The sequence below is a fragment of the Pelobates fuscus genome, chromosome 5 (genome assembly GCF_036172605.1).
Source record: "Pelobates fuscus isolate aPelFus1 chromosome 5, aPelFus1.pri, whole genome shotgun sequence".
Taxonomy (NCBI): Eukaryota; Metazoa; Chordata; class Amphibia; order Anura; family Pelobatidae; genus Pelobates; species Pelobates fuscus.
The window spans coordinates 5,599,635-5,612,980 of NC_086321.1; the positions used below are offsets into that span (position 1 = coordinate 5,599,635).

General features: G+C 47.9%; 1 protein-coding gene across 3 annotated transcripts in view; it reads right to left on the bottom strand.

The window, feature by feature from the left end:
* The window catches only part of LOC134610559 (uncharacterized), a 77,029-nt gene extending 69,224 nt beyond the window's left edge, over positions 1-7,805 (bottom strand). For 2 of the 3 annotated variants that reach the window (XM_063453542.1, XM_063453541.1), the window contains exon 1: positions 7,748-7,794. In XM_063453542.1, the coding sequence (XP_063309612.1) occupies positions 7,748-7,787 (40 nt within the window). In that variant the 5' untranslated portion in view covers positions 7,788-7,794. Of the gene's footprint in view, positions 1-7,747 lie in introns of all 3 variants that reach the window. The other variant, XM_063453543.1, reaches the window with a different exon arrangement.
* Positions 7,806-13,346: the final 5,541 nt, after the last annotated feature.

Genomic DNA, 13,346 nt, shown 5'->3' on the forward strand with positions numbered 1-13,346 from the left:
GGGCAGTGTGTGTATGGGGGGGGCAGTGTGTGTATGGGGGGGCAGTGTGTGTATGGGGGGGCAGTGTGTGTATGGGGGGGCAGTGTGTGTATGGGGGGCAGTGTGTGTATGGGGGGGGGGGGCAGTGTGTGTATGGGGGGGCAGTGTGTGTATGGGGGGGCAGTGTGTGTATGTGGGGGCAGTGTGTGTATATATGGTTGGGCAGTATATGTATATGGGTGGGCAGTGTGTGTATGGGGGGGCAGTGTGTGTATGGGGGGCAGTGTGTGTATGGGGGGGCAGTGTGTGTATGGGGGGGGAGTGTGTGTATGGGGGGGCAGTGTGTGTATGGGGGGGGCAGTGTGTGTATGGGGGGGCAGTGTGTGTATGGGGGGGCAGTGTGTGTATGGGGGGGCAGTGTGTGTATGGGGGGCAGTGTGTGTATGGGGGGGGGGGGGCAGTGTGTGTATGGGGGGGGCAGTGTGTGTATGGGGGGGGCAGTGTGTGTATGGGGGGGCAGTGTGTGTATGGGGGGGCTGTGTGTGTATGGGGGGGCAGTGTGTGTATGGGGGGGCAGTGTGTGTATGGGGGGGGCAGTGTGTGTATGGGGGGCAGTGTGTGTATGGGGGGGCAGTGTGTGTATGGGGGGGGCAGTGTGTGTATGGGGGGCAGTGTGTGTATGGGGGGGCAGTGTGTGTATGGGGGGGGCAGTGTGTGTATGGGGGGGCAGTGTGTGTATGGGGGGGGCAGTGTGTGTATGGGGGGGGCAGTGTGTGTATGGGGGGGGCAGTGTGTGTATGGGGGGGCAGTGTGTGTATGGGGGGGCAGTGTGTGTATGGGGGGGGCAGTGTGGGCCTGCTTACCTGTACAATGTGATGGTTTTCTCCCTCCATCTCCTGAAGCAGCACTTGTCAGGCCAGGCTCCTCTTCTCACCCTCCATCCATGCTGGGAGTGCTCCGTGTGAGAGGGAAGCAGCGGGTGATGTCACGTCCTGCCCCCTCCCATCCTCACACGGAGCACTGAGCAGGCAGAGATAGAGGAGACCTGGCAGTGAGAGGTATGCTGCCAGGTCTCTCACTGAATGATGGGGGGGAGGTATTAGCAGATTGATGGGTTTCAGGGGCCCTTCGACTCATTATGGGCCCCTGCAACCTTCTTACAGCACTTTCTTTAACTTCCTTCTGCTGTGGAGATCTCCACAGCAGAAGCATGACTGTGCTGCCGGGCCCCCTGACTGACTCGGGCCCTCGGTCAGTGACCGATCTGCCCGACCTGTCAGTCCGCCCCTGCATATGGGTATACGCTTTTAAATGTCTATATTCAATTTTCATACATTGTTTTACCCATCCGGGATACAGGTATTTATAAACTTTATGAAGGGTATCTAATCATACTACCAGGTATATACACCTTATGCGGTATTTACATCGATTTTCTGTTTTCCCTTGGATACATCCTTAGCGTACTGGCAATTAGGGACTATAGGTTTCCAATAGGTATCCAATAGGTATTCTTTCTTGGCATCTACGCCTGTCGTATAGTGGTCCCACAAGGCCAACACCCCGCCTCAACGCTTGCAGTCATCACAACAGCTGGCATTACACTCATGGCCCAAGAATGGCAGAAAGATTTCTACCTGGGCCTCTCTGATCTACACCATTTACCGTGTGGTGCAATCCCATTGGGATTGTCACAGGGAATCTTCCCTCACACTGTAACTGATCATAGACTTATCTGCACCTCACGCCTCGGCTACCCCAAGTCTCAACTCCCTCATACCCTTCTGAGGAGTCTTCATTACAGTATGCCACCATTGTTCATACCATTACAGCTATCACTCAAGCAGCGGGGGAAGCCTGGTTAAGTAAAACTGACATCACAACGCATTTCAGACTGCCATCATCCACCCTACACTGGCACTTACAGGGCATTTATGGGCAGCAGTCATATATTTCTTCTCCTGCTTAACTTTCGGGTCAAGAGCAGCCACAATCTTAAATATATTCGTAGAACTATTTGCAGGTTGTGGTTAAACATATCCAGATGCCCCACAGTCATACACTCCCGAGATGATTTCTTGTTGGTCAAAGGGAACGCCTTTCCCTCTAGAAGCTTCAAGGAAGCCATTTGTATGTCTGAACACTTGGGTGTCCCAGTATTCCCTAAGGTCACAGAAGACCCAGACACTATCGTTGCATTCCTGGGCATACAACTTGACTTGGCATCCTTGCCAACAAGTTGGCACGTGAGAAATAGGAACAGTCGCAACAACACCAATTAACAACTCCTGCTTGGTACTCGCAACCGCATGGAACTACTATCCCTGCCAGGTTCCTTAAAATTTGCCATGCGCATCATACCGCAGGCTGCAATTTCATCTCAGACCACTTTGCTTTTTCCACACTCCCGCATGATGATCAGAGGCTGTCCCTAGACAACCAAGCCACGGCAGACCTAACCACACGTAATGGTAAACTACTGTGGCAGCTGACGTGACAGCCGCCATGGCAGGGGGTCATTTATGGTCAAGGTCATGGATTACATGAACCTCGCCAACATAACCGGGCTCTGACTAAACTGGCCTTGTCCACCAGCACACAACATGCTTGCTACAGGGTTTCCACTTATACAATACGTTTCATGTCGGACCATGACTTAGATAGCTGGTTTGAGGTTTCACCATTTATGGCATTCACTTCTTTTTGCCACCTTAAGTTAAAAATTCTCGCACAACACGGTTAAACTTTATCTCACGGACATTCAACACTATACGTATTTATACTTCCCAAAACACAGGGAAGTTCATGCACTATATAGCCAAGATATCTCGCACATGTTAAAGACACGGGGCCGCTCGGAATCATAGCCTTATGCGACTTACATACCACAGCCGATTCAGGAATTAGGAAGCTTTCATTAAAATGTCTACCTGATGGTTAACAAATGCACTATGATCCTGTATAATGTTTTGCATTAATATTTCTCTTTTTGCCCACTTTTTACCGGCCTACAGCATACGTCGGTTTCGGCACACCTCAACCGATTATTCCTAAAGCTACATCGCTACAACCATCTTATTCTATATCATATGAGAATGCCCCGAACACAAATATATATATATATATATATATATATATATATATATATATATATATATATGTATATATATATAATATAATATATATTCATTCTACATATGTATTTATCGATTGATTTTAAAGTCCAGAGAATTACACATAAACCATAAAACCTGCACATAGGGGGCACTGCTGTACGTGGGGGACTTCGCTAAACACAAATATGAGTGTTTTTTAAACAGTAAAACATATGACGATGATATCATCAGTGAAAGTGCAGATTTTGTGTGAAAAATGCAAAAAACAAATATGAACACAGGGTTGGTCACTAAATGGCTACTGAAAAAGACTGGACATACTCCATTTTTACTACTTTGGGTTGTCTACTTTTTAAAATGGTATGCCATGATGGGGTTAATTTTCATTTCTGGGCTGCCATTCAGTCTCAAAAGCAGCATAGGTCCAACAAACCATTCAGGCAAATTTCAATGTGCAAACATGGAAAAGGGGAAGGCCCTATATTCGACCCCTTTAAGTTTCCAAAACTCCATAAAACCTATACATGGGGGCACTGTTGTACTCGTAAGACATTGCTGAATACAAATATTCATATATTATTGCAGTAACAGTTAACAGTATTGTGACGGAACCAACCTCGCCACTGGGCATTGGAGAAGCCTGTTTGCCCGCCTCCTGCCTGCTGACTATGGCCCCTGGGAGATTTGACCCTTTAAATACAGGATTTGGGCATATTTTATTTTATTATGCTGCTGCTGGCCCTTTAAGAACCATCTGGGGGCATACTGTGGAGTTACTGGGTGGCCACCATTTCATGTATCAGAGGCACATGGTGAGAACAATGGATGAAGCACATGGTGAGAACAATGGATGGCGGCCATTTTAACTCAGAGACACTGTTGTGACTTTTCTACACAGTGCCATCTCGCCGGTATTTGGTGCACAAAGACATCGTGCAGTAGTTTTAAACTATACAACAGGGGACACATTATACAGTAAAATCTTTGAAAACTCACTTCTTCATTAAAGCGTATCAATTACATGTCAGCAGGTTTCTCATCCCCCACCCAGTGGCGTACATACCAGGGTCGCAGGGGTCGCGGCTGCGACCGGGCCCGGCCCACCAGGGGGCCCGGCCGCCCCTGCGACCCGGTATGTACCCACAGGGCCAGCCTCTTCTGCTGGGGGGCCCAGGAGCCGGCCACCTCCGGGCCCCCCGAGGCTGGCCCTGCTGTTACCCGGCTGGCGGGCGCGCGAGGGAGCACTGTCCCCTGGGTGCTCCCTCTTCAGCTCCCTCGCGCACCGCACTGAAACCGGAGCCGGAAGATGACGTCATCTTCCGGCTCCGGTATCAGTACGCGGCGCGCGAGGGAGCTGAAGAGGGAGCACCCAGGGGACAGTGCTCCCTCGCGCGCCCGCCAGCCGGGTGACCAGCAACACCACTGGACCCCAGGGAATCCCCCCAGCTCTCACACAGGTAAGGAGGCTGGGGGGATTAAATTAAAAAAAAAACAGAAAAAACGTGTGTGTGTGTTTAGTGAGTGTGTTAGTGAGTGTGTGTGAGTGTGTTAGTGTTAGTGAGTGTGTTAGTGAGTGTGTGTGTGTGTTAGTGTTAGTGAGTGTGTTAGTGAGAGTGGTAGTGAGTGAGTGTTAGTGAGAGTGTTAGTGAGAGTGTTAGTGAGAGTGTTAGTGAGTGTGTTAATGTGAGTGTGTTAGTGAGTGTGTTAGTGAGTGTGTTAGTGTTAGTGAGTGTGTTAGTGTTAGTGAGTGTGTGTGTTAGTGAGTGTGTTAGTGAGTGTGTGTGTTAGTGAGTGTGTTAATGTGAGTGTGTTAGTGTTAGTGAGTGTGTTAGTGAGTGTGTTAGTGTTAGTTTGTGTTAGTGTGTGTGTGTGTTAGTGAGAGAGTGTGTTAGTGAGTGTGTTAGTGTTAATGTGAGTGTGTTAGTGTTAGTGAGTGTGTTAGTGAGTGTGTTAATGTGAGTGTGTTAGTGTTAGTGAGTGTGTTAGTGTTAGTGAGTGTGTTAGTGAGTGTGTTAATGTGAGTGTGTTAGTGAGTGTGTGAGTGTTAGTGAGTGAGTGAGTGTGTGTGTTAGTGAGTGTGTTAATGTGAGTGTGTTAGTGTTAGTGAGTGTGTTAGTGAGTGTGTTAGTGTTAGTTTGTGTTAGTGAGAGAGTGTGTTAGTGTGAGTGTGTTAGTGGTAGTGTGTTAGTGGTAGTGTGTTAGTGTGAGTGTGTTAGTGTGAGTGTGTTAGTGTGAGTGTGTTAGTGTGAGTGTGTTAGTGTGAGTGTGTTAGTGAGTGTGTTAGTGAGTGATTGTGTTAGTGATTGTGTTAGTGAGTGTGTTAGTGAGTGTGTTAGTGAGTGTGTTAGTGTGTGTTAGTGAGTGTGTTAGTGTGTGTTAGTGAGTGTGTTAGTGTTAGTGAGTGAGTGTGTTAGTGAGTGAGTGTGTTAGTGAGTGAGTGTGTGTTAGTGAGTGTGTGTTAGTTAGTGTGAGTGATTGTGTTAGTTTTAGAGTGTGTTAGTTTTAGAGTGTGTTAGTTTTAGAGTGTGTTAGTGTTAGTGTGTGTGTCTGTTACTGAGTATGTTTGTGTGCGTCTGTCACTGAGTGTGTGTCTGTCAGTAAATGTGTGCGTCTGTTCATGAGAGTGTGTGTGTGTGTGTGTCTAAAGCACTTACCTTTCTCCAGCGCCGGGCTCCCTTGGCGCTGGGGATCTCTCTGTCCCGATCCGCCTCTCAGCTCCGAATGCACATGCGTGGCAAGAGCCACGCGCGCATTCAAACCGCCCATATAGGAAAGCATTACTCAATGCTTTCCTATGGACGTTCAGCGTCTTCTCACTGTGATTTTCACAGTGAGAATCGCAGAAAATCCTCTAGCGGCTGTCAATGAGACAGCCACTAGAGATGGATTAACCCTCAGTGAAACATAGCAGTTTCTCTGAAACTGCTGTTTTCAGCTGCAGGGTTAAAACTAGAGAGACCTGGCACCCAGACCACTTCATTGAGCTGATTTGATCTGGGTGTCTGTAGTGGTCCTTTAAGTGTATGTGTTTATGCATGCACTGGCGTACATACCGCGGTCGCACGGGTCGCAGCCCTGCGACCAGGTGCCCGCCCGCCATGTGTTGCGGCCCCAGCCCGCGCAGAGTAAGCGGGGGGGGGGGGGGGCCCACAGATCAGTTTTCGCACCGGGGCCCCATGGGTTGTGTGTACGTCACTGCCCCCACCCCATGACTCCTTTCCTGCAACTGTCAAAAATGACATACCAGGCACTCAATAAACCCTTCTCTAACAAACTATTTAATTCCCCTACTTTAACCCTTTGTGTCACTATACCCCACTCCCTCTAGCATGTAAGCTCATCGAGCAGGGCCCTCAACCCCCTCTGTTCCTGTACGTCCAGTGGTCTGATCTCAACTATGTGTCTGTTAGTCCACCCATTCTACAGCGCTATGGAATTTGTTGGCGCTATATAAATAATAATAATAATAATATAATCTGTATATGTTCTGCGGCATCTGCATTAAACTGTATCTTCCAAACTACTGAACGGATCTGGGTGAATTTGGGATATGTGGTTCACCCAGATCCCCCGGTTCCGGGGATATACTGGGGTTATATGGGGTTATTGCATGTTTTGGGGTCCCTGTGATATGTTTTATAAAACTGTATTTCCCTGCCTGTGATAATTATATTATGGGAGTGTCTGTGTGTATTGTACGGATTGATTGGTTGTTCTGTAAAACCCTGTGGGCAGTACTATGTTTGTGGATTGGGAATAAAAGAGGCTGTATGTGCCAGTACAGTTAGTTCTGCTTTGACCTCAAAACGAAGTGTCGTCACGTTATTGGGGGAATTGGAGTGTAAGCTGATTGAATGCTTTTCCTGTTCAGCTGTTTACAGCATTCATATGCTTGAGAGCATTCGTATGCTTCTCCAGTTCGGTGGTTGTGGTGTCTGCTGCAGTGCTTGGAGTCCTCAGGAAGCGCTAGGAGCATCCTTCAACGGAGGTACCCAGTCGGGGTGCCCGTCGATCCGTTACAAGTATCATGACATTCACCGTTAAAATATCATGCAGAACTTGAAAAATAAAATTTCTTAATTTTTTACTTTTTAATATTTTATTCACATTAAATTATGCTTCACATAAAAATAGTTTATATGAAATGAATGCCCTGAACAGAATGATGTATAATAAGTGTGAGTGCACTTAATATGAAAGAAGTGAATTACGGTTGAACAGACATATAGTGCAAATTCCAGGTTTTGTTTACGTTTTATGTTGATCTGAACTTGTTCAACTGCCTCAGTCCTTAAATCTCCTTGCAGAAATCATGCCTCCAGGAATCACCAGACTGGTCACTGACTTGGAAATAAAACCACTATCTGCAGAATTTCATCTGCTTTTAAAGCAGATTGTCACTTTTAAGAATTTCAGAAAGATTTTATCTTTATGAAATACTGATCAAAACTGCTGGAATTTCACTTAAAGTCCAATGCAATCCAAAGACACCATAAGACAAAGTAGGGTCAACGTTTCTCCAATCCCAGCGGCCATCAGTGATGGCTGAGGGAATAGGGCTTCGATTTATGGTGGCTCACGCAGTCCCACAGTATCGAGGTATATAGATAATACACAATTCCAAATAACGAGAAATAATGTCACACACTCACCAACACAAAGTCCAAAGGTAAAAATAAAAATCAGCTTCATGTTCGTTTCTCTCCCTCTGTCCAGATTCCTTCATATAGCTGGTCACCTTGTAACGGAAAATGTCACCAATCTGTTCCTGTATATATACTATTACCACAATGTCACAACATGTTTCAAAACTTCCTGCACTTCCTCCAACTGCAGTGGAATACTCAGAATGTGCTCTGCGCAATTCCCATCCAGTTATTAAATTAACAAATAAGTATCTCTTCATAGAGCATTACACAAAGCGGCCACACGTTGCACTTTTATATACATTTTATTCTATTATAGAATTGCAATCTTTAATACATTATTTTGAAATTATTATACCTATACAGGTGTCCTCTTAGGAAATATGGGAAATTCTCCATATACCCAGTGGAGGACAACATTTAAGAGTGATGGGAAACCAGACTGCACCCATGCTATTCAATCCTACATCAGGCTCTGTAAATCCTGGATACTGGAGCTTGTACTGGACCTATACATTAACCCTACCGTTGCTTTATATATTAAACCTCTAGTGTCCCAAAGGATCCTAGACATGAACCGAATTATCCACAAACAGCTGCCCCTGGTAGAGTCAGAGCACACGGCCAGCCGCCCAAGTAGAGTCAGAGCACACAGTCTGCCTCCCCCAGCAGAGTCAGAGTACACAACCAGCCACCCCAGTAGAGTCAGAGCACACAACCAGTGGCTCACAGTAGAGTCAGTGCACACAGCCAGCCGCCTCTGGTATTATTATTTTATTATTCAGATTCCGTAGCACTGTGGAATGGGTGGACTAACAGACATGTAATTATAACCAGACAACTGGACGTACAGGAAGAGAGACGTGGAGGGCCCTGCTCAATGAGCTTACATTCTAGAGGTAGTGGTGTATAGTGACACAGGGTAAAAGTAGTGGTATGAAGTTGGTTGTTAGAAAAGTATTCACTGAGGGCTTGGTAGGTCATTTGTGACAGTTGCAGGAGAGGGGTCATGGGGGTTGGGGATAAAAACCTGCTAACAGTTTAATTGATATGCTTTCTTGAAGGAGTGAGTTTTCAATGATTTTTTGAACGGGTGGAGACTGGGTGAAAGTCTTACGGAGAAGGGAAGGGAGTTCCACAGAGGAGGTGCAGAGGTGGGATTACGGACAGAGAATATACGTAGGTCTTTGGCAGAGCGTAGGGGCCTCAACGGGACATACTTGTCTATTAGGGAGGATAGGTAGGTTGGAGCAGCATTATGTAGGGACTTGTAAGCAAGCACCAGAATTTTAAAATGAGCCCTATATCTAACTGGAAGCCAATGCAGGGACTGACAGAGCGGGTAGGCGTGGGAGGTGCGAGAGGATAGGAAAATGAGCATCGCCGCCGCATTTATTATAGATTGCAGCAGTGCAATCTGGGAACACGTAAGACCACTAAGAAGGGTATTGCAGTAGTCCAGACGAGAGAGAACAAGAGCATGGACCAGCACCATAGCCGCATCCGGGGTTAAATAGGGGCGGATGCACACTATGTTTTTGAGATGTAAGCGACAGGATTTGGGGATTGATTGGACATGGGGGGTGAAGGAGAGGTTGGAGTCAAAAAGAACACCCAGGCAACGAGCCTGTGTGGTAGAGGTGATGGTAACGCCATTGACTTGGAGGGAGACAGACACGGGAATAGCAACACAGGAAAGACCAAAAGTTCTGTTTTGGACAGGTTGAGTTTGGACAAGGAAGTGAGCAGCCATCGAGTTTGCCATCGATTTTGAAATTGAAGAGAGGCAGTCAGAGACATGAGTCAAGATGGGCGGAGAGAGATCAGGAGAGGACAGGTAGATTTGCGTGTCATCAGCATAGAAATGATAACGGAAGCCAAAGGAGCTAATGAGTTTACCAAGGGAGGCAGTATAGATAGAGAACAGTAGGGGACAGAACCTTTGGGGACGCCGACAGAGTGTGGTAGAGGGGGGGGAGGGAAGAGACAGAGTCAGAGGAAGAAACACTTAAAGAGCGCTCGGAGAGGTAGGAGGAGCACCAGGAGAGGGCAGTATCCCGTAGACCAAAATTATGGAGAATGCAAAGAAGTTGTTGATGTTCAACAGTGTCAAAGGCAGCAGAAAGATCAAGGAGAATTAGGATAGAGTAATGGTTGCAAGATATTAGCAGCAATTAAATCTGGCCACAGCCAAAGTTACAGGTTTTGACAGTGTGGCGAAACCGACCTCGCCACGTGTCCTTGGAGGGGGCTGCTTGCCCGCCTCTTGCCTTTGGACTATGGCCCTGCAGGTTAAACTGTTTATTTTCCCTGCAGAAAGGCTTATTCGTGTGATCTGAGTGCCATTCATCTAATAATGTGCAGTCAGATCAAAGCTTTCTGGGGATATGTAGAAATGTGTGTTTTATGTACTAAATGTATCAGTATGTAATTTTATGTCTTTTACTGTCTTTTTGTCTGCCATGTGGGTAATGGAGTTTGGCTCTGTCTTTGGAGATAATTAGATTCCTTCTCCAATTATCTCCAGGGCAGAAGGGAGGAAGCCAGGATGCATTGTGGGGATGTTTTACTTTTACTGTTTGAGCCAGGGGGAACAAAATATACTTTTACTAACTTTTGAACCCCTGGTCTGATTCATGCCATTTTTTATATGTTATTCCCCATGAATGGATTGATTGTGAATATGTATTTTTATGCGAATGTGATGTATATTTTGGGAGTTATGAATGTTGTGTAAAAACTGTATTTTCCCTACCTATGATAATTGTATTTTCCTGTGTGTACAGATAATTAGTTTACAGGTAGAGGGGAGGGCTATGTGTGGGATGTAACTATTGTGTGATTGGTTAATGTACGTTACTGTGTGTGTCCCTCCCCTTCATGGGAGCACCTAATAAAAAGGGCTGCAAGCTAGCAGCCAGGGAGTTCTATTTTTACCCTCAACTTGAGTCCTGTCTCTTATTGGGGGAATCTGCTACAAGGGATTGCTATGCTAGGCATATTCCCTTGCCATAATCACTGAGCTTTTGTAAGAGCTTGTTCCTGCTTCGTTCTGAAGGGAGATAACTGCAGCCTGCGGTGCTTATGGTGTCTGGTGGAGTGCTTGGAGTCCTCTGGAAGCGCTAGGAGCATCCATTAACGGAGGTACCCGGTCGGGGTGCCAGTGGATCCGTTACATTGGTGGCAAGCGGTGGGATGGCGTCCTAGTGCGAGGAGAAGCAGCTCGGAGACACCGGTAACGTGTGGAGTTGTGCAGCATCCTTATCTTCAGCAACATAATGGAACCAGCAGTGGCTACAGCAAGCATGGCGTATAGCTACTCCGTACTAGAGTTTGGCACGATGGTAGGGTTACACCTGAAGTTTTACGGACCCAATCCAGAGGAGAAATACGTGCGGTTCGTGTGGAACATGGTGACCCGGAACCTTCAACACAGGGCGTTGATGGAAGGCCAGTGGGCACGTTGGGAGAAACTCCAGCCACAGGTAGAGTGGGACGAGGAAGAAACCGAGGTGGCCGGTGGAGATGGGACCGAGGTCTCTCTACCGGCCCTACAGGGATGCTGGGCACCCGGCCCAGATCCCCAGCGGCAGTATGTTTTACAGGGAGGGGAGACAGTCGGTCTCACTCCCCAGCGGCAGAATGTGTTATTGGAGGAAGAGACAACCGGTCTCCCTCCCCAACAGCAACCAGAGGTACCCGAGGTAGAGGACCTCATAGACTGGTCCTGGGAGGACCCCCTGCAGGCAGGTGGAGATGGGACCGAGATCTCTCCACCGGCCCTACAGGGATGCTGGGCAACCGGCCCAGATCCCCAACTAGAGCTGGAGTTACAGAAAGTGGAGAGCATCGACCTCCCCCCCCAGCAGCAGCCGGAGTACCAGGGGGAGGTAAGTGATATTTCTCCTCCCCAGCGGCAGTGTGTACCCCAGGGAGCTGAAGGTGCAATCCTTCCTCCCCAGCGGCAGTGTGTATCCCAGGGAGCGGAAGGTGCCGTCCTTCCTCCCCAGCGGCAGTGCGTACCCCAGGGAGCTGATGGTGTCGTCCGTCCTCCCCAGCAGCAGTATGTAACCCAGGGAGCCGAAGGTGTCGTCCTTCCTCCCCAGCGGCAGTGTGTACCCCAGGGAGCTGAGGGTGCAATCCTTCCTCCCCAGCGACAGTGTGAACCCGAGGGAGCTGAAGGTGTCGTCCTTCCTCCCCAGCGGCAGTGTGTCCTGCAGGGAGCAGAGACCATCAGTCTCACACCCCAGCAGCAGGACAAAATAATGAAAGGGGAGACAGCTGGTCCCCCTCTCCACCAGCAGAGAGAGTGTCAGGGAGAGGAGCCTGTTAACCCCTCTCCCCAGCGGCAGTTGACAGTCCAGAGAGAGGAGCTTGTTACACCCTCTCTCCAGCGGCAGCCTAACCCACCAAGGGGAGATGTTGAGCCCCGCAACTGTGCAGATGGGACCGTAGTCTCTGCGCTTACAGCCCAAGGGGTAGGGACGGTCGGTCCTGTCCCCCAGCCCCAGAGCTGTGTACCCAGAGGGGAGACGGTCGGTCTCCCCCTCCCACAACCAGGCTCCAATCAGGCTACTTCTGTGGTAGCGCTGGCACCAGGGCAGAGTACCGCTGGTCTCTGCCCACTCAGCAACCCACCAAGGCAGTCTACCAGCTCCCCACACAGCCGTGGTGAGGCACCTGGACATGGACAAGTTGCTACTTTATCCAAGTGGAGTAAACATTTATTGTGGGTGGGCTGTACTGCTGTTTGTGCTTCGTGGGTGGGTTGCTGGACTAACCAGGGCACTGACCGGCAGGTGGTCAGATACCCTGTTAGTCTGGGGGGCAAAGGGGAGAAGTGTGGCGAAACCGACCTCGCCACGTGTCCTTGGAGGGGGCTGCTTGCCCGCCTCTTGCCTTTGGACTATGGCCCTGCAGGTTAAACTGTTTATTTTCCTTGCAGAAAGGCTTATTCGTGTGATCTGAGTGCCATTCATCTAATAATGTGCAGTCAGATCAAAGCTATCTGGGGATATGTAGAAATGTGTGTTTTATGTACTAAATGTATCAGTATGTAATTTTATGTCTTTTACTGTCTTTTTGTCTGCCATGTGGGTAATGGAGTTTGGCTCTGTCTTTGGAGATAATTAGATTCCTTCTCCAATTATCTCCAGGGCAGAAGGGAGGAAGCCAGGATGCATTGTGGGGATGTTTTACTTTTACTGTTTGAGCCAGGGGGAACAAAATATACTTTTACTAACTTTTGAACCCCTGGTCTGATTCATGCCATTTTTTATATGTTATTCCCCTGAATGGATTGATTGTGAATATGTATTTTTATGCGAATGTGATGTATATTTTGGGAGTTATGAATGTTGTGTAAAAACTGTATTTTCCCTACCTATGACAATTGTATTTTCCTGTGTGTACAGATAATTAGTTTACAGGTAGAGGGGAGGGCTATGTGTGGGATGTAACTATTGTGTGATTGGTTAATGTACGTTACTGTGTGTGTCCCTCCCCTTCATGGGAGCACCTAATAAAAAGGGCTGCAAGCTAGCAGCCAGGGAGTTCTATTTTTACCCTCAACTTGAGTCCTGTCTCTTATTGGGGGAATCTGCTA